Here is a 25623-nt window from a genome sequence, read left to right as displayed (position 1 = left end):
GTCGTCGTCGTCGTCGTCGTCGTCGTCGTCGTCGTCGTCGTCGTCGTCGTCGTCGTCGTCGTCGTCGTTGCCGTCGTCGTTGCCGTCGTCGTTGTCGCTGCGATCACCGTTTTCATCTTCATCGTCGTTATCCTCTTCGTCATCGTCATCGCCATCGTCATCGTCATCGTCATCGTCATCGTCATCGTCATCGTCATCGTCCTCATCGTCATCGTTCTCATCGTCATCGTCCTCATCGTTTTGTCATCGTCAACGTCGTGGGGGTTGTCAAAGGGTAAGCAAACGGATGTCTCTATACCCGAACTTCTCTTCTCAACCCTTCTTCTCTCAAGTTGTTTAGCTTACACGCGACAAATCTGCGTAGAGTGTTCACAAACTCGAAATCACGTTTAGAACTTTGGAAGAAGCTTGATGTTGTTTCTGTTCCTCCACGATTCTCGTCACAATGCCCCTCGTTTTGAACGATTCATTAATAGTGAGTTACCTCGGAAAACTAGGAAATATGTACTACGGAGTGATCGATGCGGTTTTGAAATTGTCTATAGCAAGGGTGCGATACGTGTATACAACATTACGATTAGAAACTAATCGCTATGCCTGATGTATCACTTATGTCGTTTTTGATTAGTGGGACACGACGCAACGAAGAGACGAACATTGCCGCATGTTTTATTGTTCGAATGAGAATGGGAAATTATGAGTTTGCGTGTTGTCGCGTGGCGATACGTCGTTAAAGTAGGATATCGAATGCATGATCGCGTTTGTAGGCTTTTCGTAACACCGAGTTGCCCTCGTCAACCGGGAAATGGTAATACAGTTTACGATTATCTCTCAAAGATATTCGAGGCTTAGCTTATCGAATTTCGATTGAAAGAATTTCCAGTTTAAGAGTTTCGAAACTTTTATGATGTCGAATGTTCGAAGTGTTATTTCAAGATATTCAGTTAAAGTCGTTTTTCTATAATTGCAACAGTCTCTATGATAATCGGGCCATCTATTGTCCAAAAATATTTATAATCTTAGACTTAAAACGTAATAATAACAAATCAGTCTCCATTCTTCCAAATATAATTATTACAAATATAAACGTTATAGAATTATTATCTAAATATTTTAAATCCTGCAGACAAATTATATCGTCAGCACCGTGGACGTGTAAGTGCTATATAAGAATGTACGAGCCGCATGCGGTTCGTAATCTATAATTTGGCCATCATCGTTCTATATATTGTACGCTTGATAACGCGCGTAAACCTTCGAAAAGCAAAAGGGACGGATAGTTTGGAACGAATAATAGTTTTGGATGCGACATAATCACCAGGGATACTAACTCGTGAGGTGAGTTGAAATTAGTCAGGAACGAACTGGCACGCACCCCTGGCAGCTCTTTTCGTTATTTGGAATGGCTTAGGTTTACGCGTTTCCTCTTGGGTACGTTCCGTCATGTGGAAAGAGTGCTTTCCCCCCCCCCCCCTGTGTTTCTCTATCTCTCGCTTCGAGTTCCACCGGTTAGACAAAAGCTGTTTGCTCGTAGAAGCATTCCGTTGAGACGGAGTTAACTATACTCTCGATATTCCGTTGTTTTACATAAAAACGCAAGGCAGCTGGGTTCTTCCATTTCTCGATCTCTCCATCATCTTTTGCACGCTTAATCATGGCACTAATCACTTTTTTTATGCATACTTTGGTCTATACAGTTAATTAATTAGTAGTATTAACGAGTCGATCCTTAATTAGAAACTTTTGTAATCGTAGAATCAGTAACTTTTTAACTGTCAAATCTACACAATCATTTTGTATATTTCTTTTGTACGTTTCACGATTATTTGCAATCATTCAGATCATCTGCGGATATTAACACGCATATCGTACGATTTACAAGTTAAAGGAAATCAGATTTCTTCGCATAAATTTTCCGAGAACGTCGCAATGCGTTGTAAACCGGAGGACGTCATTGCGTTATCGTTTAGGAATCCTTGATCTCTTAGAAACGGTTATACATATATCGGTTCTCTTGAGGGTTTTCGTTTCTCCTCGGGGCAAACGATAGCGTATATTTCGTAGGAGCGAGATTGTGCTTGCCCGAAATGGACCTTCGCTGCAAATGACTATCCGTAATACCTTTTTCGCAAACGACGAGGATGGCTTTTATCGTATGTATAAAAATGGAGAAAGGAACAGTATTTGCACGGTCTTCCTCCAGAATTCTTGTGAAATTTCCGAACCCGAAACCCAGAGGGTCCTTTGATTAAGTTGCTTGGCCACTCGCTCGGTCAAAACAACGGTGATAGGAGGTATGCTGCTACGGCTTGATGGGCAAAATACAATTCATGAACCCTGGTAAATGTTTTTAGCCGAGCAGTCGAACCGAATCGGATCGAATCGTTCGTATCAGCGATAAAATTCGTCGCCGCGACATTGTCTATCGTGCAGGTCGCAAGTTGCCCGCGTACGTGTTATCGCCTGTGTCCTTGCTTTACGACAGTCGCTTTTGAGCCAATAAATCGTTTTACGAACGCACCCAGTATCCCCTGAAGCAGGGGATTTCGAGATTCCATTGGAAGGTTGACAAATTATGCGGATTTTCCGAGAGTCGAAGGTGAAATAGTTTCGACGGCGCGAAAGTCGAGCTTTTTATTCGTTGACGTGTTTTCGAGGGCCGTTCCTCTAAGATTTATAGCAGCCGTACCGAAGAAGTCAAGATGCTCGGGCCAGACGACGTTGTCTTATAAATTAGGTGCTTTGAGCGTGAGCTTAAAGACAACGACGGCTTTTCGTCAAGCACAAGAACGGCGTCAACGTCGACTCGAGGTTGAATCGGTAAGCGTCTGTGAATAATCGAGCACGTCTCGCATTAGCCGTGGCTGCCCTTATCTCTGCTTCTCATTTGTAGGGCGTACGCTTTATTGCTGAAAAGGCTGCTTCTGCTTTCTTACCGGGAAAATTTATGCGAGTCCCGGTTACCGTAATGCGTCTGCCACCATTTCGCTCGAAGTACGCCGGTAGCAACGCTAATGTTTATTCTGCAATTTGTGTGCGATAAAGTTTCATACTTCGAAAAAACAATCGATAAATTGCATTTTCTGGGAAAATTATCCAGCCACTTCCTTATCTCCTTCGAAATCCCTAAAATCGCTTCGACCATTGAAACATTCGTACTTTTCCTAGCTTGTAGACTTTACGACCTATTTGGTATTTACCTATTTTGTATACCTATTTCATATGGGTGTTTTATATAGGTATTTCATATAGATATTTTATATAGATATAGGTAGGTACCTATTTTGTATAGTACATACATATACAAGTACACACATAACGGTAGAAACAACCGCTTGTGTTGTGACGTTTTCGACGAGACGTTGTAAAACGACACGGATCGTTCGCCGTTTAATCTTCTTTTATGTCTCGCGTAAAGATGTTGAAGTTGACTTTACGATCGGTCAAATTCACCTAGATACTACAAACTTCCGTAAATCCTGTCCTTGAGGCTCTTGTGTAAACAGATAGATAGGTAGTGTCGGAGGTTACGAGGTTACTTCATGCCACTGTTTCTTTTTCTTCAACTTTTTTCAATACGTCGAATTTAACGAATTCTCGGATCGCAGTTATACAAACGTTCTCTGGTTGTTCGCAATTGAACATGTCGGGAAGGAAGCTCGTGGTCGATCTAAAATGTCGACGATTCGACAACAACATCAGACAAAGCACAGGAAAACTTAACTTTGGTAAGTTGCAAATTGCTTTAAAGCTATTCGATAAGAAAAAAAGAGAGAGATAAGTAGGACGATTGACTCGATAGAAACGATAACACGATCGCTAAAACACTCGCTAACGGTGTCGGAGTTCGTGTTGGTAAATTGGCTTTGTCGTTCCCTCGTCGCGTTGTTCTACATAAACCTTCTCCAACTATGGAGATAAGTGTAACGTCAATGGTAAAAGGAACTAGCAGGAGAAACCACCGTGGGAAAGGCGGCTAAAGGATTCGAGCTAGGAGAAGCCGCACAGGAACACTCTTCCGTTTATCGAAGCAACTTTGCTGGCGGCGTAAGTTAAGTTTACGATATCGAACAGGAGCACGCAGAGACAATGAAGGCGACGTACAGAGAAGATCGTCGATGAAGGGGAAGAAGGGAAAGGCGAGTTAAGGAGTATGAGATCTCCCTAGAGAATTATGAAACGCGCGAGTTAGCACCAGATCCGAGAGAAAGAGCTGTAACGCTCCAAAATTTGCATTCTCATTTGTATGCTTGCGGTTTGTAGCAGTTTCACGAGTCGCTATGATTTATGGAAAGTCGTCCCCTGGATAGAGAGCTACCCAGCCTCTTGGCATACAAGTTGCTAAATCGCGCGTTATTTTGCTTAGTTGCCTCTACTTTTCACCATTTCTGCCCCTCTGCTCCTCTTGGAAGCGAGGACAGGGTTGTAGCGATTTTGTCTGGTCGAACCGCCGCGCATTCGTCGTCAGGCTCCGCGACGATTGGATTGTTCTCGAACGTTAGGTTTCTAGCAAGGATTGCGAAGAAGGGCGGATGATACGATTCGTTTCGAAGGTACGGAGAACACTTTACCCCGGTCTCCGTAGGTTAATATGGCCGCGAGTGCTCGTCGTACTCACATTCGCTGGTTACATTTGAGACTACACGTTTTACGCTCTCGTCGAGGGTGCCTGCAACGGACACAAATGTAACAGAAAAGCGAAGAAAATGATGAATGCTGGCTCTCGTTACTAAGCTAGTAACTCCACTTTTACACGATGAGGGTTCGTAATTAATGGAAAAACAATTTCTGTCGCAGGCTATGAAGAAATTAATTGCTCGATTGTCTTCGTTCTGATGTTTTTGTGCAAAATGGTAACGTGACCAGTAAAATTTTTAATAATTTTAATATAATAACGCGAAAATTTGTAACGTGTATGTATTTCCATTTATTGTCAGCTACACTAGTTACACGTCGTATCGAGTTTACGTTGCTAATTTCGCGGTTCGTTAGGATTTTATTGCATCCTTGTTCGATTTACTTTCAAAAGGTGCTGTGTTTGTCGAGAGAAGCAAGCACCCCGCTAAAACCGTTGTTCCTCCGTCTAGTAGGCAAATCGAAAACGAGAACGTCGTCCGTATCGATAAACATCGGTGGATGAGATTTCTCATTGTCCTCGTTGTTTCTCCGATGCAACATCGGTGATAAATCGTGGGTTGTTTTGGCGGCGTGGAATAGCGTAGTCAAAACACGAATGTTGAGGAAGAAAGCGGCGATACTTGCCATCTCCTCAGTGTGTAATTCTTGGCACGCGATTTGTATTTTCTGTTTTATATAACACGTACAATAGGAACATGAAAATTTTCTATGGGAAATGTTCAAATATTTTCATGAGCTAGCGTACACACGTTAAGGATTTGTATCTTTGTCGAAGCTGAGGTGTCATATTTCGCATCCACCGCATTTTCCCACAATAGCAATCACGTTTCATCTACGTCAGTTACCAGTACCACTCGCAAGAATATCTCGCTGATTATTTGCTTTACGACGCTTTCAACATGTCCAGATTTTCGTAAGAACCGAATTTCCGGCACGGTGAGGTCATAGTACGAGAAACGTCGCTTAGATTTTTCAGTGGCTGCACAGTGAATGTTAATTTAAATAGCCGTTGTTATGGAAATCCAGAAGAGCTGGCGTTATTCGGTGGAATTTCGCGTGCAGCTTTTACAGTGGCGCATCGGGTCGCTTCGCGACGTTCGTTGCAAACGTTACTTCAGTGGCAACGTCCGACAGCTGACTGTTCTTTCTCGGTCGCGGCTAGGCTTTTTCGCCGTACGATCTCGTCGCAGTGACATCCTTCGAAACATAGCATTAAATCTGATACTGGATTATCGATGGCGTTTCTACATTTAGGTGGTTTTCAACAATTAGCTTTAATTCAAAGAGCCAATCGACCGAGTGGTAGATACTTGCTGCTCGATTCGATCGAACACGACCTAGGAAAGCCTCGGGGAGTCTCAGGGATGACCGCAACCGAAGCCACGCGATTGGCAAAGTCGAAACTTTCTCGCTGGTTTCGGTTTCGAGCGAATCGTCGCTTTCTAAAAGTAGTGCTCGTTAATAGACGCGTTTCTTGCTTCGTTGATCTTTCAACCTTAGAAGGCAAGCCTTAAAAGGCCAACAACAGGGAATCGGAAACATTTACTCGGGCGTATCGCGTTTCACCAGGGTTGAAGGGGTTAATAGGCGCAACGCAGTTTCTAACGCGTACTTGACAGAAGATCGAAAGAGGCAAGCTCAATTTTCGCGCGAACCAGACTCGTCGTATGCAAACTTCTTGAAGTACGACGACCAGATTCCCGTTTTCCTGTATCGCTATAAATAAGCAGGATCGATAGCAGTGGGGCAAGAGATGGAGGCAGCGGTCGTTGGTAATCATTTTACGCAGACAACGAATGTGACGCGCCGTCACAAAAGCACTCCCGAGAGCAAAGCGAATATCGTGGTTACGCTACGTTCCGTCGCGCAGAAAATTCAGAATTGTACTCTATTTGCAAAGCGGTTAGAGGCAAGAGAAACATTTCCGATGTTTCGATTATATTTAGATCTCTGTTTAGATTGGAAACTCGAATCGTCTTTGAAACACATTCCACTTTTTCGTGCTAATCGCTTTGGCTTTGACAAGCTGTGCTGCGAAGAAAAAGACCCGAAGCCCTGTCAAAACGCTTACGAGTTACCAAGCTTCCCGTCGAGACGTAGAAGTTGTGATCTAATTACGAAATTACTCGAAGAAACGCGATCGTGTTCTATCGATTGAAAATCGCCTATTGCAATGCATGGTTAATTTCGGGAACTGTCGATGGTCGGCTCGTATTTTTAGGAAGTTTCTTCGATCGATCCTTCGCATTTCGAAGCTGTCTAGCGTTCCTTTCGATCAACTGGGCGATTGAAAGCCGAATTTACGTGATGATTTATTTTCACGCGCCTACATCATGTCCATTGTCGTCGAATACGCATTTCTTTGTTTTAGGTATCGCGAACACGACAAGAACACGGAGTAGCGATTCGGTGAGTGAGTTTTCGTTGAACTTCTCGTAAAACATTTTTTTACAAACAAAAACGGAAGAATAAAGAGCGTAAAAGCTTACACTTGTATATACGAGAACGTATTTCATTGCGCAGGGCGTTTTAAGCGTAAAATCTGTCGATTTGATTATAATCAGTTTATTGATCATAGAATTATTCGAAAGGAGAAATAAAGTTGTTAATCCGTAAAAGAACAATTTCTGTGAAACGTTGAAGTTGAAAAACTAGGATTTTGGCTGTGAAATCTGATTTTCCAGGCCACTGTGCAAAGAAGGAAAACCGACAAGATCCGAGAATGGGATGGTACGTCGTAGATCGTACGGTGGAGGAGCATTACTTGTCCGCGCAACGTTAATACCCCGATAATTCATTCTAAATCCAGCAAATGAAGCGACCGAAGTTCTCGCGGCGCGACGGTTCGCAAAGCGTTCTAAGAAACGGACCAGCTCCGTTTCTACGCGGCCGTCGTCGCTTTGAAGTGCCACCATCGCGAAATCTTCGACCAAAGAAGACACGGTCTTGGTCTCGTTTTTCTCCTCTTGTTCCGCTTCCTGTGTGCAACGATGCGCCAGAGTACGCGTGGCACGCGCGCCGCTCGTTTCCTGCTTCTTCTGCTCTGCTCGAGGCTCGAGACGAGTTCGGTGCACCAGCGACTTCCAACCGCAGATGTTTCGTTGGTTCGTAAATCGAACTTGCGATCTCGTAAATTTCCCCGTTACGCGAAACACACGCGTAAACGTTTAATGCTGGCGTATCACGAGTAATTTGCAACTGCGAATGTTTTCCTAGCTCCACTATCGACGGCGTCGGCGCGATGGCGTCTCCGCGACGCCGGACTCGTGGACTGAATCGAACGTATCACCGATGATTCCTCTCCATGTGCGGTCGAAATTTCTGTATCAGATTTCACCTTTATCTTTCTTTCTAAAGAAATCTATCATTTCTTAATTTCTCTATTAACAAATCGTTAAGTGTTTGAAGTAAGATACTTGGTTACTATCTGCAGCTTTTCCATTACAATAACAGAGATGTTCGAGAGATTTGAATCAGAGTGATCATTCGTGCCAATAGCCCGGCCAGTGTGGGCGAAACCCGGCCGTTTACACTTGTTTCCAGGCGATTTAGACGAGATGTCGTGATGGGAGGTCACCGATTCTCGCCGCGAACTTCCTCAGGATGAGATCGGTCAGTAAAGATACGTACGTATCTAGGGAAGAGAATTACATTCGCCTTCCTACGAATTTTCTAGAACGTGTTTTGGATATTTGAAATTCTCGGTTGCGATCTATATCATAGGGCTGTATTAACTCAGCGAGAAGCATACGAGTGACACGGTTCGTTAAGATAGTTCAGTCCGTGGTTGGCGCAGGCGTTCCATCGATATTCCGAACAAGTTCGCGGAATAGCGTTGGAACATTAAGGACGACGCAGCGTCCTCGTTTAGTGGAAAATCTCTGGGGAATTTTATTCGGCTTTTGTTCGTTGGGATACTGCGATAAAAATCTAAAAATATTTAAGCGGATCTCTAACCACCACGACGCTATATAATTACAGTCTGACTTCAGTAAGCTCTGTAATTGGTGTGTATTAAATAAATTGGACTTGAACTTTTCTAAATGTCATACTATTACTATATAGATATTCATGTAAAACGATTCCAATTGTCTTAGCTATAATCTATCGAATTGCACCTTGACAGAGATTATCGCGGCCTACGATCTTAGAGTATTTTCATACGTATTTTGAATTTGTCAAAACATTGCTCTAACATTGTGAAAGAATCGCTGAAAACTCTTGGGTTCACTACTCGCGCGTCTTCGGAATTTCCAATGTGCCAACTCTAAAATTTCTCTATTAGTTGGACCGCAATTATATCGCATACGGCAAATACGTATCTCTGTTGGAGAGAATTTATCAGAAATTTCTTAGATTTACTGTTTATAAGTATGGCGTTAGAATGTCATTTCATCATCGTAATAACTTTTCCATTTTAGATAATGTTATCCGCCTATCTAGTCTCGAAATCCACGAAATTGTAGCAGATCTTCCGTTTTTATTTTTAATGAACGGCAAAATCAACTCCACCCCACCATCCATATAAACCTGTATACACCACCGCGTGCATTAAGACCTGATCAACTTCTTTGATTTGTGGCCGTCAACTACCAAAATATGCTACAGCACCCGAGATCCATTAAACGGAATTATTAAATTAGCAAATCGATACGCTGAAAATATCGGCCTCTTCGGACGCTTCAAACACATATAAATTGTAGCTCTACAATATCCCTCCATCACGTAAAGCTTTCCAATAATATTCTTTTTCCCGTTTCTCATCCCCTTTTTCTTATTTTATTTCGTTGTTTTTTCTATATTCACTTTCTTTTCTTACTTTCCTCACTGCGTTTATTATTATATTCTTTCGTACTTATTATTGGGCTCGGCCCGTGTAATAACAACAACAACAACAACAACAACAACAACAACAACAACAACAACAACAACAATAATAATAATAATAACATTTGTTTGCGCGAATCTTGTCGTTGAATTCTCATGCTTAAACCATTAAGCGTAGAAGTTACGTACAGTGGCTCACGAAAGTACAAGTTTCTGAACATTTATAGAAATTCAATATGGATATATTATGTCTGTTATAGATACAAAACACATTAAAATTTCTTCAGTGTGATTATGCTGCTGGCTTATACCGACTTTATGAACCCTCCGATCAAATTGGCGAACGAGCTAATCGGGATGCGACGTCTGCTCGATCGTTTATTTTCTCTATCTCTTATTAGCGGAAACAAAGAAAAAGTTTGGTCAATTAGTTTGGCGCAGGATCGAGAAAGTTTCTCGTTGAATCGTCGTAAAACGAAAGCGCGCGGATGAGCGACGACGTTACCGTGGTTGGACCGTCGTTTAAGAAGAGACGGAACAAAGGCGCCACTGGCAGCAGCGAATAGGTATCGAAATTCGATAGGGAAAACGAACAACGATGGTTTTGCGAGCAGAGGCTGGCTCGTAAGCAGGTGGTTTCGTCGATGTCGTCGCGCAACCTGCCCATCGGCAAAATCTCTAAAACGAGCTGTCGAGTTCTGCCGATAGCGCGAGTCTGTTCGCCGAATATCGGCTTTTCGTTACCGAATGCATTTAACAGAAAGGCGAGTCGGCGAGAGGAAAGGAATGTCGACGACGAGATGTAGAATAGAGAGGTTGTTAGCGCGCTTCTTGGATGGGTTATCGCGACGCTAGTCTCGCAAGTACCGAAAGGAAACGGGAGGAAAGTTTACAGTCGCGATAGTAGTCGCTCGGTCGACAATCTCGTAGCTTTCCGCTCCCTTCGTTTCTTCGACAAAAATTTGCATTTTAAATCAAAGGGGATGCACTCGAGACTTTTAACGATGTCACTGCTCGTCTAAATTTCCAAGTATTTCCAGTGCACCGTTCTCTGCGATTCTACCCTTCCGCGACAATTCGCCTACGCGTTTCGCTTCCTTCTACGTGGATTGTGTTCAGCGTTTAAAAACAGCCGTATCGAACCGTAAGGAAAGGCACGCGAGTGGACTGAAAGTCAGCTGAGCCAGGATCGATGTTCGAGAAGCATCGCGTGCCGGCCAACCGTTTCAACTCGTAGCGTTCTGGCTATCGTCGATCAAGCTCAGGTGTTCCTTTCGTAACGCCGAACATCGCTCGCAACGCGTGTTCCGACATTACGGTCACGATGATCGGTAGCCGATCGTTTGAAAGTTTTATCGGTGGAATAATTTTCATCGGTCGCTTCGCTGAAGTTTCCAACGAATCAAATTTCATCAATACGACAATGCTGTTTCGGTACAGCGATATCTCATTACCGTTCCTATGGAAAACGTGCAAATGTTTTGGTGAGTGCGTGCAAATTGAATTTGGCATAACTTTCCTGTTTATACGTTAGCCATTGCACGGTTCTCTTCATCGCGATGCATCGTGTACGAATTCGCATAGTAGGTCGCGTTTCAAGCACCGTAGAACACAAACTTTCACAGAGTTCCATAGGCTTAACTAAAAGTTTCGTCGACAGGAAGACATCTCCGAATTATGTGTATTTGGTGCAATTGAGAGCGACTGGGTTACTTTTGCGCAATTAGAGAACGCAGCCTATAATCGAACGGCGCGTCGCGTTTCGTCGGTAGAAAATTTTCCACGGGTTGCCGTTGCATTCGCGTCGCGACGATTCCGCTCCTCGTTCGCTGGCACAGACTCGAGCCGCTGCCTCGAGTCATTTTCATCGTATACGCGAGAATGCCGGTATAAGGGAGAAAAGGGAATGGTTTGTTCGGCTGAAAAGACCGACTCGGCAGAAGTAGGAGGGAAGAGGCGGAAACTATGGTGGAGAGATCATCCTAGATTCCGGAAGGGACGGGTAGAGAGCAAACGAGACGAACAGCCGGCAAGAACGGAAGCTTTGATGCGAATAACCGAGAGCTCTCCGTGCCAGCTGCGCGAGTAATCGAGGCCTCTTTCTACGATGCACGCGCGTTGGACGAATTAAAACGAAAATACAGTAATCTTCGGTTAGTAAATGCGACTTTGGTGTTCGGGTTCGCTACGTTACTCTTATCGAGAAAGGTACTTACTTACTCGCTATTCTAAGAATTATCGTCTATCGTCTTTCTTGGACTCGCTCGGTTTTTAAATGTATCGAGGACGAGAGAAACATCGAGCGCGAGTAAAAGAAAGAGAGAGAGAGAATCGGGCTGCTGTTCGTCTGATCGTTCTTGTTTAATCATAAGTATGCAAAAAAACATGATCGTGCCTGGTATCATTTTGGTAAGTGAGATATCTTCGATCACGGGTTACGGATAACGCTCCATGGTAGCAGATCGAAGAGTTGACGAGGATAGTTCTGCGTGCACCGCAAAGGGCGAGAATGCGTTTATTAGCCGAGAATTACCGCATTTCGTTGAATTTTCCATAGACAGCAATTTCATAGGGTCGTTTAACGACAGGAATCAATTTGCCAGTCGTTCGAGCGGCGTAGTACAACGCCGATGAAACCGAAACGAGATTGATAGATACGCGCGAAGGGGTGCGAAACAATGCGGCTGTCCGTTGGAAGCCTAGCGGAGCGACGAGGTACGAGAACTCGGCTATCGTAACCGTACCGTCGCGTCGTCGCGTCGCTCCGTTGCGAACGCGGTCGTGCATGCGACTCAACCAACCACGAATACGCAACCGGTTCGTTGCATAAATATCGTTCGGTTCATCTACAAGGCGCGTCCATCCCTCGCCGGCTGGTAAACGCATTGATTTATCGTTCCATCGTTAACTATGCGAACGCCACACGTTGACGTTCACGCTCGTAAATCCGCAATGGCCTCCATCGTGTTTTTCTCGGCTTTTCCTTATGTTGCATCGTATCGGGGTAAAGAAAGAATCGCCCGTCTTTTTCTTGTTATTTGCCAGCTCCATCTCCTTCTATTTTCATACCTTACCTTCTTACTTTTTGGCCAGAAAGAAAAATCTATTTGACGTTGAAATAGGCAGAGTCGCAACGCCCTACTAAATTTTTTTCCGAAAGAGGTCGACTCCATTTTCGAGGAAACGAAAGGGGCTGTTGGGAGAAAAGCACTTTGTCGTTGGACGGCGGCGACCTATCGGCAGAAAGAGAAACGTGACGCCTGGCAAATTGACGGGTCATCGGATTCGCGAAATCCTCCGGAGAACCGTTCCACGTGATCGGCGTAATGCTCGTCGCGTACCTGAGCTCCTTCGATCGAAAGAAGGACCGAGTAGGGAGATGCGAGGTCGAAAATAAGAAGACAGAATGTCGACGGCTTGAAATAGGTCAGTCTATAATACCATCGTTATCTTTTCGTTTAGAGGCTTCGTAATTCGTCAGGCCGTAATCGAGACGATTGTCAGCAAAAAGATTCTTACGAACGTCTTAGATACGAGCGTCTAGACGCGTAGCTTTCGTCTGACGTTTATAGAAAATCCTACCTTTAGCCGACTGCCGTTTCAAGGTCTAGACGAGATGTTCTTTTTGCGAAGAGGAACGCGTGTCCTTTAAATAGATTCGAATCTATCGGTAACGGTTGGGGCCGCGGTCGTTGTCGTTTCGTATAGGAGACCGTCTCGCGTCTATCGCTTTCCCGAGCTATCTTTAAAATACAGCGACGGAGATTCGCGTCTCCGGCGGTCTCGGTTTGCGACAACGAAGTCGTCTCGGTGTCAAAAAATCGTCGGTAGTCCGACCGATCGAGTGACGCGGAGCGAGAAAAGTGCGGACGGGTCGAAACGAGACGAGAGGAAGCAAAGCGACATTGCTCGAATGCGAGCACGCAGCAGAGAAAGACGTTCAACGGCGGCATTTATTTTCGGCCAATTAACGGCATTCCTCGACGGTGGCATCTCCTCGTTGCATAACTCGTCGGGGAACGACGCGACGCGACGGGACGGGCGAAAGAAATGGCCGCGAACCGAGAACAACGGAGCTGCCTGGGCAAAAGGAGCGGAGAAAAGCAGACGAGGCGAAGACGCGACGGCACGCGACACCCGAGGCTTTCCTCGTCTTCCGCCGCGACACGTTCTTCGTCTTCGCAACCTGCCAATTTGGATTTTCTCACAAGGAATCTTAATTTTCTTTCTTTCGTATCTTTCGGCGTTTTCGCCATCGAAACTGAGACGCATCCAAAAAATGCGTTCGCCATTAATCGCGCGTTTCTCTCACGGGCACAGCACGAGACTAGACTTTTAAATTTTCCCAGCAAAGTGTTATTCTCGTCGCGACCGTGCGATGTTTTACTATCGTATCGACGGAATGCGCGGAATGGCAGACAAAGGAACGTTGTTGTCTTAGCGGTGTCGACGACAAAATTCGAGCTGGAAAGCATAGGATCTGTAACGAAGAGAAATGAAGGAAACGAAAATTACTGTTTTTCGCCTATCCGTGTGTGTACAACACCTTGGTAATCGACAAAACTCCTTTGTTATCGATATTCGCTAATCCCTGTCAATTTTACTGAAAGGATGCAAAATATCGAAAGTTTTGAATTGTCCTAATTCCGATGGCCAAGAACTGTGCATATAGGAGGGATGGTTAGGATTGATCGGGACGTGGTCACGAGTTCCGATAATCTGTGCCCTCGTGACGCAACGCACGCTCTTCCAAGCACAAACTGCATTGCGAGTCCTCGAACGAGCAAAAAATATCGACGAGTGAAGCGAGTGTCCATTGGCGAATCGAAAATCTGTTCCAGTCGGAAGTATCGATTGTGTGACAAACGAGTGTGATGCGAATTAAGGCGGAGGTATCGGACGATATTCGTAAGTATTAGGATACTTGATAAGTCTAAATAATCAGGTTAAATCTAAAGTTAAGTAATTCGTGAATTATTATTTCGTTTGAAACTTTAGACTGTGAAGTGTGTTAGATAGCGTAATAAAAAGTTTATCGGTTGTATATCGTGAAACTGATTAGGGTTCGTGTTCGTTAACTCGGACAACGTCTAAGATTCGCTGAAAAGTCACGAAAACTGAAATAGTTGCTACAAAGTCGAAAACGTCGTACTCTAAATACGCAAGCGCGACAAGAGTTTGGAGTTTTCGTTTCTAGACTAACTGGCTGTTATAGTTTCCGCGGAAACATGCTCTCTCCGGCGTTCGTTTTTACTTTCGTTCGGCCCGTCCGTCCATCTATTCGAGGTTCACCCAGCATTTCGATCTACCGTCGGCCGCTTACTCGCGGGCTCTCGAAATTTCGGTCAACGAACTTTCGAATTCCTTGGCGCGTTTCCCTTCCGTCGCGTTGGCAGTTGTAGGCAATCAGCCTCGTTCGTCGTTGGTAATTATCGGTGGCACGCGCGGAGGTGAGACGTTTCGCGGCCGATTCGGAATACCAATCGAAATTAATTACCGTGACGAGCTCCACGACCAAATTAACCTTCGATAACGAAGCATTGCGCCGCGGCACGACCTGGGTCTATGCCCGATCGAGATTCAACCCCGTGCTTCGCTCTCATTCGCTCGAGCCCAGTCGATCCGCGGCTGTGTCGCAGCTGGAGAGAATCGCGGTACAGATATCCCACGGACAAGCGATACCTTTTTTTATCGCCGGGCTTTCGTATATTCCGGATTTGTCATTCGTATTTCTGCCCCTCGGTAGATAATATCGATGGTCGTTGGTCGGAGTTATCGAGGGCGTGGGACCCCTTGCGTCCTTTGGCGACGTTTCGTTCCCTATCTCTTAGCTCGTGCATCATCTCTGACAACTAAAACCGGTATTTACGGCCGAGTCCTTGGAACCCCCATGCTTATGCTTTTGGTTCGCTTAGGATTCGCTTGGCAGGAAAATCCTTCTTTAAAATTTTCATCGTTCTTGACTTTTTCTTTCTTCGTTCATGGCAAAATCTCTAGCACCAGTTTGCTTCGCGACCGAGTGCGGTATTGCGATGGGCGGAGTTGAAATTTATCGCGAGGAACTTTTTATCCGACAAATGTTAGAAGTGGTTGAAATCGTTCGAGAGATGCGGAGGAAATTATTTTTGCATGCGAATTACGTCAAATCGAGGTAATTTATTATCTTGACGCGGAGTAAGTATCTAGGTGAACAACTTTTTAGCAAGGAAATATATATTTCGAAAACATTTCTTAATGGCATTGCCAATTTTCGCTGAAAACTCATTATCACAATTATTTATTTAATTACAATTATGCAAGGTTGATTTTGTATTTCGTAAATCCCGTATTTCTCTGTACGACGATCTCCCCTCGAAAACACGTCGAACGTGTGCACCAGACATTTTTCTCGTTCGATGTTTAATTATTTTTCGACAGCTCTTCGATGTCCCGACCTTTCGTTTCAGAAAGGTTCGCCATTTGCTCTCTGATAAGCAGTCGGCGTGCGGCACAGGGGCTCGCTCGCGATATCGTGCGCGTCGATCTTTCTCTCATCTTCCCGGCAATGCCAGCTTTGAAGGGTTTCTTCCTCCGCGCTGACTCGTCGATAGAGCGCGACGCGACGCCGAACAATCGATGGGGCGATGGTTGTAAAGTCGGCCATCGGAGAGGATGTTGGCGCGCGCGAACGTTGAACAAGGGAATTGGATTCGCTCGGAATTTCGAGGCGTTAAACCGTACGAAGGGAGAAGACACGCTTCGAAGCAATTACAGGCGGTTGAATCGACGCCGCGAAATTTAATCCGGGGCTCACCGATTTCCAGGGGATCGATATAAAAAGTCGGCCGACAAGGTGGTAGCCTCGTTCTCGAGATATCTGCCGATGTCGGGATACGGCGCAATTACGCAAATGAATTCAAACGGTAACGAATCCGGCATTCTCGAAAGAATTAAACGACGATGATTTTCTGAGTCGGTGCAATTACTTTGGCCGCGGATAAAGGGAAATGGGAATACGAGGGCGACGCGAGAGGGAAAACGGCGGGCGAGAGCGCGAGCGCGACCCACCGAAAACACCAGCACCATCCTCTGGGAAATACGTCTTGCCTCGCCGGTGGCGAGAAAATTTAATATCCGAATCGACGTTCGCGGTTGCTGCTCTGCACTGTGTACACTATGCGCGGTTGACGCGCAGCTCGTCTTTGCTCGACGGAACTCGAAACGATCCTGTCCGAGTATCGACGGATGCGCGCCACTCTTCTCCGCTTCGTTGTCCTGTTTCTTCCCTCTTGCCTACTATCTGTCGTAGTAGATACCTAGAGTCTTCTATTAGACGATTCTGTTATCGGGCGTTCCTTTTCCTTTTTCCTCGATGGAAATACGTTTATCGTTAGTAATAAATATCGCGCAGATGGTAGATTTTGGCTCGAAATCACAGAAAGTTCGAGATATTCGCGATATAGATGGTGCGTACATGACTTACCTTATTTAAAGAGAGGAAACTGCTGCGCGTCTTGTAATTCGATAACTGGCGATTCTGCTCGAGACGCTAGTTATATTTTTGCGAATCTTGCCTGACGTTTCGAAAGAAACGTTGGAGCACAATTACTCTAGCGTAGCCTAAAGAAAATTGACGATCGTCGGTTCTTTCTTTCTCTGCCGGAGATTAAGGTGTCATTCCGTAACGATGTTACTCCAGAGTAAATTACTTTCTGCGGCGAAAAAGACATCGCTTCCGGCTGTTGGCGACGCTATAAACGGAACAACGGTCGACACGATTAGGACGTCGTTAAGTACGTTAATACGGTAATACGGTAATACGGTATACTCGATTGCCATTCCTTGTTACGTGTATCTCACTGGCAATCTCTTGGCAACGACGAAAATGAAGTTTCCCACGGTAATTTGTCCGACGTTCAGCTACACCGATGTTTCGTTTTCTCGTTCTCGCAGTTGGCACGACACTGAGACAAGAATTGTTTTTACCTTATGGTCGTGACGACGAAAGATGGCTGGTAAGTGGGTGGAAAACAAGGTGAAACTGTACAAGAAAGTGAGGAATTTCGGTACATTCAAACATTTCTCGTTCACGACAGAATTGCTCGAATTCTGTTCGCGAGCTCCAATGTGGATTAGATACAATGCTATTTCTATTGACGAATACATAACTTTGGTCAATGTGGACTCGGCATTAACGCACCTAGCCGATCTATTCCTTCCGATTGCATTTCGCGCTATCGACCTGCCTATGTTGCACGTTCTAGTATGCATCGGTGTCCGCAAGAATGTCCGTCCCAACGATATCGGCGAGAAAGCACTGGCAATACATTGGCAAAATCCAGCCCTCGAATCGATATTGGACGACGCTCGACGCGATTCCTCGTTGTCGAGAGAATTATTGGTTTTCGTTCTACCGTTTTTCCAGCATCGCAAAACGACATAATGTCGGCGATTCGTCTAGATTTACTCGATCCGTGTCTACGAAACACGCGATCTTGTTTGTGTAAAGTTGCGTTGAAAAATCCAAACGTATAAACGTTACATTACCGATTAACTTTTTCGTCACGGCGACTTGAACTTTTCCTCGACAAAATTCCTCCTCGTTGTGGAAATCGCTTTGACTCGCGCTTAAACATACATTTACGTTGCTTTTTCTATTTTGATTGCAGATCTCGCCCGCTTCAGATTCAGTCGTTCGTCATCGAGCGTTCACAATGGCCGTTTGTTTATGGTAAGTTTTCGACGACGAGTCAGAACATGGTCGTTTTTCATAATGTTTCGTCGTGTTGCCAGTTTCGTTTCTGACTAGCCTGCACTGTTTTTTAAACAAACGAAAAATTTGACGACGACCGTTTCTGATGCGAACCCCTCGATTCTACGATTCTAATCGAAATCCACGAGAAATCGTTTCGGAACATTATCTCGAAGGGACCTAAAATCATAATTATCCGCGCAGGATCTCGGCCGAGCCACTTCGGTTTGCATATCGGCACTCTTAAATCCTTCTTATCCGATGAATTATGCCGACGTTAAAACGGTCTAACGAATTTCGCCGAGCGGTGGTCGAGCGAACGCGTGCACGTACGCGTTGGAGACGATCCAAGGTGGTAGCGAGCAAAGGAATGTCGTGCCTTCGGCGATAAGAACAAGGAAAAGAGAAAAAAAAAAAAGAGAGAAGTAGTGGTCGTTAACTCTTCGAGACATCAGGACTTCGATACTCCGACTATGCTCCTGAACTTTTCGAAACATCTCGAGCAGAGACACGTATTCTCCACGTTGCCGAGACCGAAATTTCATATCTCGAATCCACCATTTTTCCTCAAATACCCATGCAATTTCATCTCGATCTACCGATGTGGATTCGGACAATCTAATTGCCCTCGCTGCAAGTCCAGACGAGTGTCCCGAGTCGTGTAACTATCTTGGCGCGAGTTTCGAACAAAATACGCACGAACTTTCGCGTAATTGCGTAATTGGTAGCAGGTGTCGGGCGAAAGATTCGAGCAGCGAACATGGCCGTCAGTGGAGAGGAATCCGAACGAAGAGACGAGGGGAGCATAAGAGGAGGAAGCGACACGAGGCGAAAACTCGAAGGGAAGTGAAAAGATAGCGGAGTTGCGGTTCTACGAAACCGGTGTCGGTGTCAGAGTCGGCATTCGCGTCTGCGTCTGCGACGATCTCTATAAATAATTGGGGGAATCCCGCGGTAGCAGAAGAAATTGCCGTATTCCACGGCAAACGTGGTACACTGTCGTCGAAATATTTGCACGACTTCCTCCCCTTCGCCTCGTCTTCCTCTAATTTTGGCCGGCAAGCCGTCGAAAACTCTTCGACCAGCGGACGCTCGTCTTCTTTTTCTTTCGCGACCGAGAACGTCTGCCCGACTTTGCTCCAATTTCTATTTTCGACCGAGACGTTGAAACTTTCGAGGTAGATACGTTCGCGATCCGACGCCGACCGATTCGACGAGAATCGAAACGCGCGTCGTTCGGAGCCTGTCTTTGTCATGGTCGTTGTTGGTTGTCTATCAGGTTATTGCCGTTGAAAGATATTCGTTTTCGTCCTGGCGATATTTCGTTCGAAGGCCAATCACGATTGACCGATCGTTTACAAATGAGAAGCACCCGGTCTATCGGTAAATTCATAAATTTTAAGGACCAACGATTCATTGCGAGAGGTACAGTTAGTTACATAAATATTGAAAAAACGCCCGTTATATTTTTGTTACATGAAACCGACAGAACATTTTCCCAAACTAATGGAGCAACGTCTACCTGTGTTCTATGTCGTAGACGAATCCAGCGCGTATAAGAAGCGAGCAAAGCGGCGGAGCGGCAGCGGCGTCGTCCGGAAGCGAAGGCCGGAGAAGCAGCGGCGAGAGCGTGCCAGTGCCGGTGCCGGTATCGGTGCCGGTGCTCGTGCCTCTCGACGGACCGAGGAAACAGGGACGAGAGACTACGTTTCCTTTCTGCCAGGTGCGCTCGTATCCCCATCCAAAGTGGCTAAGAGCGTAAGTCCTCATCGAGTGCACCAGGAGTGCTCGAGCGGAGGGGAGGTGCAGGTACAGGTGCAGCAGGAGAGACGAGCACCGAGGCGCATGCCTTACCTGGGGCCTGATATGACAACCCGGCTATCCGCCATGTTTTACACGGTTGAAGTCGGGGACACCAGATTCACCATTCTCAAGCGGTATCAAAACCTGAAGCCAATCGGTTCCGGGGCACAGGGGATCGTTTGGTAAGTGATGGCGATTGTCGTGCAAATCATCGACCATGTGTCCAAGCTTAAATAATTTTAATTAAACTTGATGTCGTAAGTAAAGTAAGCGCAGGATTTCCTTCCTGCTGCTTTCCCACAATTTTGACTGATTTTAAGAGAAACCGACGATGCACGGGAAGAAAGCAGTGCGTTGACCGAGTGGGTAGCACTCAGCCCTTCCATGGTTTCGTTTATATAATTGAAACGCGATTAGAACTGCCGTACGAGTGGAAGATGTGCAGGGTCGCCGACGACTCGCCATCGATCGATGAATCTCTAATTATTATTTGCGCGCGTTTGTTGCAGCGCGGCGTACGACACGGTGACCGCGCAAAATGTCGCGATCAAGAAACTCTCCAGACCTTTTCAGAACGTGACGCACGCGAAGAGAGCGTACAGGGAATTCAAGCTTATGAAGCTGGTCAATCATAAAAACGTAAGTATATATTTTCGTCGTATCGGACGTACACCCACGTTGATAAGTATTGGAAGACGCTCAAGTACGAGAGGGACCCAGATATTCCAACCGATACTTAGAAACGGGAGCGTACCCTACCTTGATTCGAATTTCTGGTTATTCTCTATTCGGCAGATAATCGGCTTGTTGAACGCGTTCACGCCGCAACGGTCGTTGGACGAGTTTCAAGACGTGTACTTGGTGATGGAGCTTATGGACGCGAACCTGTGCCAGGTGATTCAGATGGATCTGGATCACGAGCGTATGTCCTACCTGCTTTATCAGATGCTGTGCGGCATCAAGCACTTACACTCGGCCGGTATCATTCACAGGGTGAGTCGCGAGTGGAGATTCGATTATTTTCGGTCACGACCAGATTTACGAGTTGTCAATCCTCTTTTTTTTTTTTGGCGCCTCCTATTCGTTGGTTACGCGTAGGATTTGAAGCCGAGCAATATCGTGGTAAAGGCAGATTGTACGCTGAAAATTCTCGACTTTGGCCTGGCTAGGACCGCTGGGACAACCTTCATGATGACGCCGTACGTGGTGACGCGATACTACAGGGCGCCGGAGGTAAGGATAAGAAAAAGAACGCGAAACGCGAACTCATAGCGCTCATATCGGTATAGCGTTGGCGAATAGATCACGATCATTTCTTATAACGTCGATATCATCGATTCGTGTCGCGAGTCTCGATTCTCGCTGCTAGAATCGTGCCAGTTTCCGCTCAGTCTCGTTTCTTTCTCGACACACCGTGTACACCGTGATCCGGACGATCTGTCGTCTCGCAGGTGATTCTCGGGATGGGATACAAGGAGAACGTGGACATTTGGTCGGTCGGATGCATAATGGGCGAAATGATTCGGGGTGGTGTGCTGTTTCCCGGCACGGATCACATCGACCAGTGGAACAAGATAATCGGTAGGTCGCCGTGATCGCTTGCCCGTCTTCCATCGAGGAACGTGCGCGCTTTAACACGCGCCCGCTGGACGTTTTTGCAGAGCAACTGGGAACACCGGCGCAGGAATTCATGCAGCGGCTGCAGCCAACGGTCAGGAATTACGTTGAGAACAGGCCGCGGTATCCGGGATATCCGTTCGACAGGTTATTCCCGGACGTTCTGTTTCCATCGGACTCGTCGGAGCACAACCGATTGAAAGGTGAGCGATCGGAAAAGCTTCCGCTCGAAGCGGTTCATCCTTCGCTACGTTTCTTCTATGCCCGTTTTTTCTTCTCGTTCTGTGTTTCAGCCAGCCAAGCCAGGGATCTATTGTCGCGCATGCTCGTGATCGACCCCGAGCGACGCATCTCCGTCGACGATGCTTTGCTGCACAATTACATAAACGTGTGGTACGACGAGGGCGAAGTCAATGCCGTAAGTGTCGTCGATCCTTCGTTAATCTCGTAGTCTCGCTACCCCACTCGCCTCGCCTACATACGTACCTTCTTCTACTTCCGTATTATCCCTCGACCACGTTTTTACGTTTGCAAAGGGGGCGGGGTGAATGGTGACGGTGGTGGGAGAAAGAAGGAGAGTATCGATCGGCGACCGATTCGAGTCGCGTCTGTCGAGTGGTTCTTTCTTTCGAGAGAACGAGGAAGACGATGATCGAATGGTAGTTGGACGTTTGTTACAGCCTGCACCAGGCCCCTACGACCATAGCGTGGACGAGAGGGAACACACGGTGGACCAGTGGAAAGAGCTGATTTACCAGGAGGTGATGGAGTACGAGACGAGCCACAATCCGGCGACGGTGGCTCAAACGTCCGAGAGTGGTGATTCTCGGTAGACACGCAAGAACCTTACCACCTTTCGCGTCAGGGGCGCACCTAGACTGTCCGATCTATTATACGTTCATATATATACACACGCGTGCGCGAACACCTACCCGCCCACGCACATACACGTACACAGGCCCACGACATATTACGATAGATGCGTGTGTATATGTATGCATGTATGTATGAATATATATACATATACATACATATACAAATATATATATATATATATATATATATTTATATATATTCGCGGAAATGTAAAGAAAGGAAGCGACGATTAGAAACAGTTTCACGTCCATGGAAAAGACGTACGTTAAACGAAGAGCCGTTTTCATTCGAAACGAAGAAGATCGCAAAACGAATGAAACCATGATAGAAAAGGAAAGTGCGAGAGAGAGAGAGAGAGAATGTGTGTGTGTGTGAGAGAGAGAGAGGACAAAAGCGAGAGCGAACACGACCGAGCAGGAGTGTCTGCGAGAAGCAAGAAGAGAAAATGTGAGATGGTGCGAAAGGTAAAATGGTAAAGCGCTTATTTGCGAGGAAAGAGCGAAAAGAAAAGAAGATAATCGGCAACAGAGTGAGAAAGAAATATGTCGTTCGCGCGGACGTACGAGGCATAACGAGCGCGCGTTTGCGAAAACGTATATGCGATAGGAATCCCTGCAACAACCAAAGCATCGACGCGATTCGGAGGTCCGTCAACGAACGCGTTCACTCGACAAACAAGATACATATGCACCGCGCGACGTTCGTCGTTGTTCTCGCTCGGTCTTCTTGTTCCGCTTTCCGAGCGTATCTCCTTTGTGCGGGAAACGCGCATTCGTTCGCAACGAACGTTCTCCGCGATCGAGCTTACAATTAGTTGAAAAGCTTGCAACACACGCGTCGCCGATCGATCCAGAACTCTGGAATATCCCGTTTTCCAAACCGACCTAACGCAACTGGTTTGTTGTACCCGGTCGCGTCTCACGTGCTCTAGTCGCGTTTCACGTGGTCCGGTCGCGTCGCGAACCAAACCGAACGAGAGTTCTATGCTCCTTCGTCTTTTCCCGCTTGTTTCTTCCTCGTTGTCCTTTTCACCCACCGCACTTACTTTCTTCTTTCGCTCTTCTACGATCAGAAATCGGACAATTGGTTTAAACGAAAATATGCCGATGAAAACGATAAACTGCCGAAAAGATTTATCTTATTTCGCGATCGTGCCGCGCATCTTTTCATTACTGCCATCGTATCGAACGAGCCGCTCTTTTTTCTCCCTGATCGCGCGCGGTCGATTCGTCGACCCGTCGCATTCGTTGCAGCGAACGTGCAACGAAACGCGATGACAATTGATTTTCTCCGGAGCAGCATCTTTGTACTCGCGTGTCTGCTAGATGGTCGAGGAAAACTCGTCGCGACGTTGGTTCGCGGCAATAACGACGCGCGGGTAACACGCGGATGAAACGCGATAAAAACGTACTTGAATGATTCGAAGAAAGTGACGTACGACGAGAGAGTGTTAGAGGGGGGGGGGGAAGGCAACGAGTAAGTAAGTCAGATAGTCGATCAAAACGAATGCAATTTTCTACGTAATTCCAAAAGCGTCCAAAGTACAGGGTGTCGCTGAATACAAGAGCTCGAGCATTCCCTTTTCAAAATCCGAATTTCGATTTACCGTGATTACGCGTTTAATCGTCGAGCGAGAACATTGTGTGTATTTTTATATGCGACTCGAAATGCGTGCTTTTGTCTCATCGTTTTCGTGCGCTCGTACGCCACCGATATTTTGTAACGCTAACTTTGTAAGATGGAAAGCCGAGAAAGAACACGAAGAGAAAGCGAAGGGATCCAGCGATACCTAAAATAAGCATCGTCGAGCACGACAAGGCCACAGTCGAATCCGTTTCTTCGAAAACTGAAAGTGCAATGTCGCGGCGATTGATCCTCGAGTAGCGCGACGATGTTATCCGCGGTTATACTTGTCGATTGTATTTAGCTAGATAGTTCCTTAGGTAAAAACTCGTTTTCCTTGTGCAATCGTACGATCGTCGTGCCATTGCACGACGACGAATGCCGTCGCGATGACAATTAGAATATATATATATATATACATATATATATATATATACGATATATAATATATAAATCTCTCTATATATTATATTATATTATATTATATTATATTATATTATATTATATTATATTATATTATATTACATTATATTGTATTGTATTGTATTGTATTGTATTGTATTGTATTGTATTGTATTGTACTGTATTATTGTATTGTATTGCATTGTACTGTATACACGAAGAACACTATTTCGTAACTTCTGGAAAATTTCACTGTCGATGAACAAACGGCAATAATTGGCAAAGTTAAAGTTTCGACGATGATCGTTCGTGCGCGTACAAGGGGAATAAGCACGAACGACCTGTTCGTATCGTTCGTTTCGGCGTTCCTTCGTTTCTTGCTGGTTGCTGGAGGAATGGCGACGACGTCGACTTCATTGTCGCCGTTGTCGTAGCCGCCAGGACGCAACCGCGGGATTTGTTTCTCGACCAAAAAGAACGCTCCGCCCAGCGACGTTATTACACTTTTCCGGTTATGCTTTAGGGAAAGGACTTACGAGCGTTGTTTGTTTCACGAGGAACGTACTAACTTTAGCGTTAAGCTCGAGTAGAGGGAATGCGCGTTATTCCAAAGCGACACGTTTTGTGGCAATATGTGTACAGTAGTCGAACCGAGATACGCGACTCAAATATTTTTATTTTTGACGACGACGACGACGACGACGACAACGATGACAGCGACCATGACGATAACAGAAACAGAGATAACAACTACTACTAAATTGGTGATTATTGATGTTACAGTTAGTACTATTGATACTACCACCACTACTACTAGTATAACTACTATTACTATTATTATTATTACTACTGCTCTATTACTACTGCTACTACTACTACTGCTACTACTACTACTACTACTACTACTACTATTACTACTACTACTACTACTACTACTACTACTACTACTACTACTACTACTACTACTACTACTACTACTACTACTACTACTACTACTACTACTACTACTACTACTACTACTACTACTACTACTACTACTACTACTACTACTACTACTACTACTATTACTACTACTACTACTACTACTACTACCACTACTACTACCC

General features: G+C 45.6%; 1 protein-coding gene across 6 annotated transcripts in view; it reads left to right on the top strand.

The window, feature by feature from the left end:
- The window catches only part of LOC122565878 (stress-activated protein kinase JNK), a 40704-nt gene extending 15353 nt beyond the window's left edge, over positions 1-25351 (top strand). Inside the window, exons 1-11 of one of the 6 annotated variants that reach the window (XM_043722356.1) lie at positions 259-274; positions 7010-7047; positions 18114-18175; positions 19737-20181; positions 20509-20638; positions 20795-20992; positions 21098-21232; positions 21451-21580; positions 21661-21819; positions 21910-22034; positions 22297-25351. In XM_043722356.1, coding sequence (XP_043578291.1) covers positions 20042-20181; positions 20509-20638; positions 20795-20992; positions 21098-21232; positions 21451-21580; positions 21661-21819; positions 21910-22034; positions 22297-22449 — 1170 coding nt within the window. In that variant the 5' untranslated portion in view covers positions 259-274; positions 7010-7047; positions 18114-18175; positions 19737-20041 and the 3' untranslated portion in view covers positions 22450-25351. Of the gene's footprint in view, positions 1-19; positions 275-7009; positions 7048-18113; positions 18176-19040; positions 19622-19685; positions 20182-20508; positions 20639-20794; positions 20993-21097; positions 21233-21450; positions 21581-21660; positions 21820-21909; positions 22035-22296 lie in introns of those variants that run through there. The other 5 variants (XM_043722357.1, XM_043722354.1, XM_043722353.1 and 2 more) reach the window with 5 other exon arrangements.
- Positions 25352-25623: the final 272 nt, after the last annotated feature.

The sequence above is a fragment of the Bombus pyrosoma genome, linkage group LG3 (genome assembly GCF_014825855.1).
Source record: "Bombus pyrosoma isolate SC7728 linkage group LG3, ASM1482585v1, whole genome shotgun sequence".
In the NCBI taxonomy this organism is placed as follows: Eukaryota; Metazoa; Arthropoda; class Insecta; order Hymenoptera; family Apidae; genus Bombus; species Bombus pyrosoma.
Note: the sequence above shows the minus strand (reverse complement) of the source record. Positions and strands in the feature narration are given on the sequence as shown.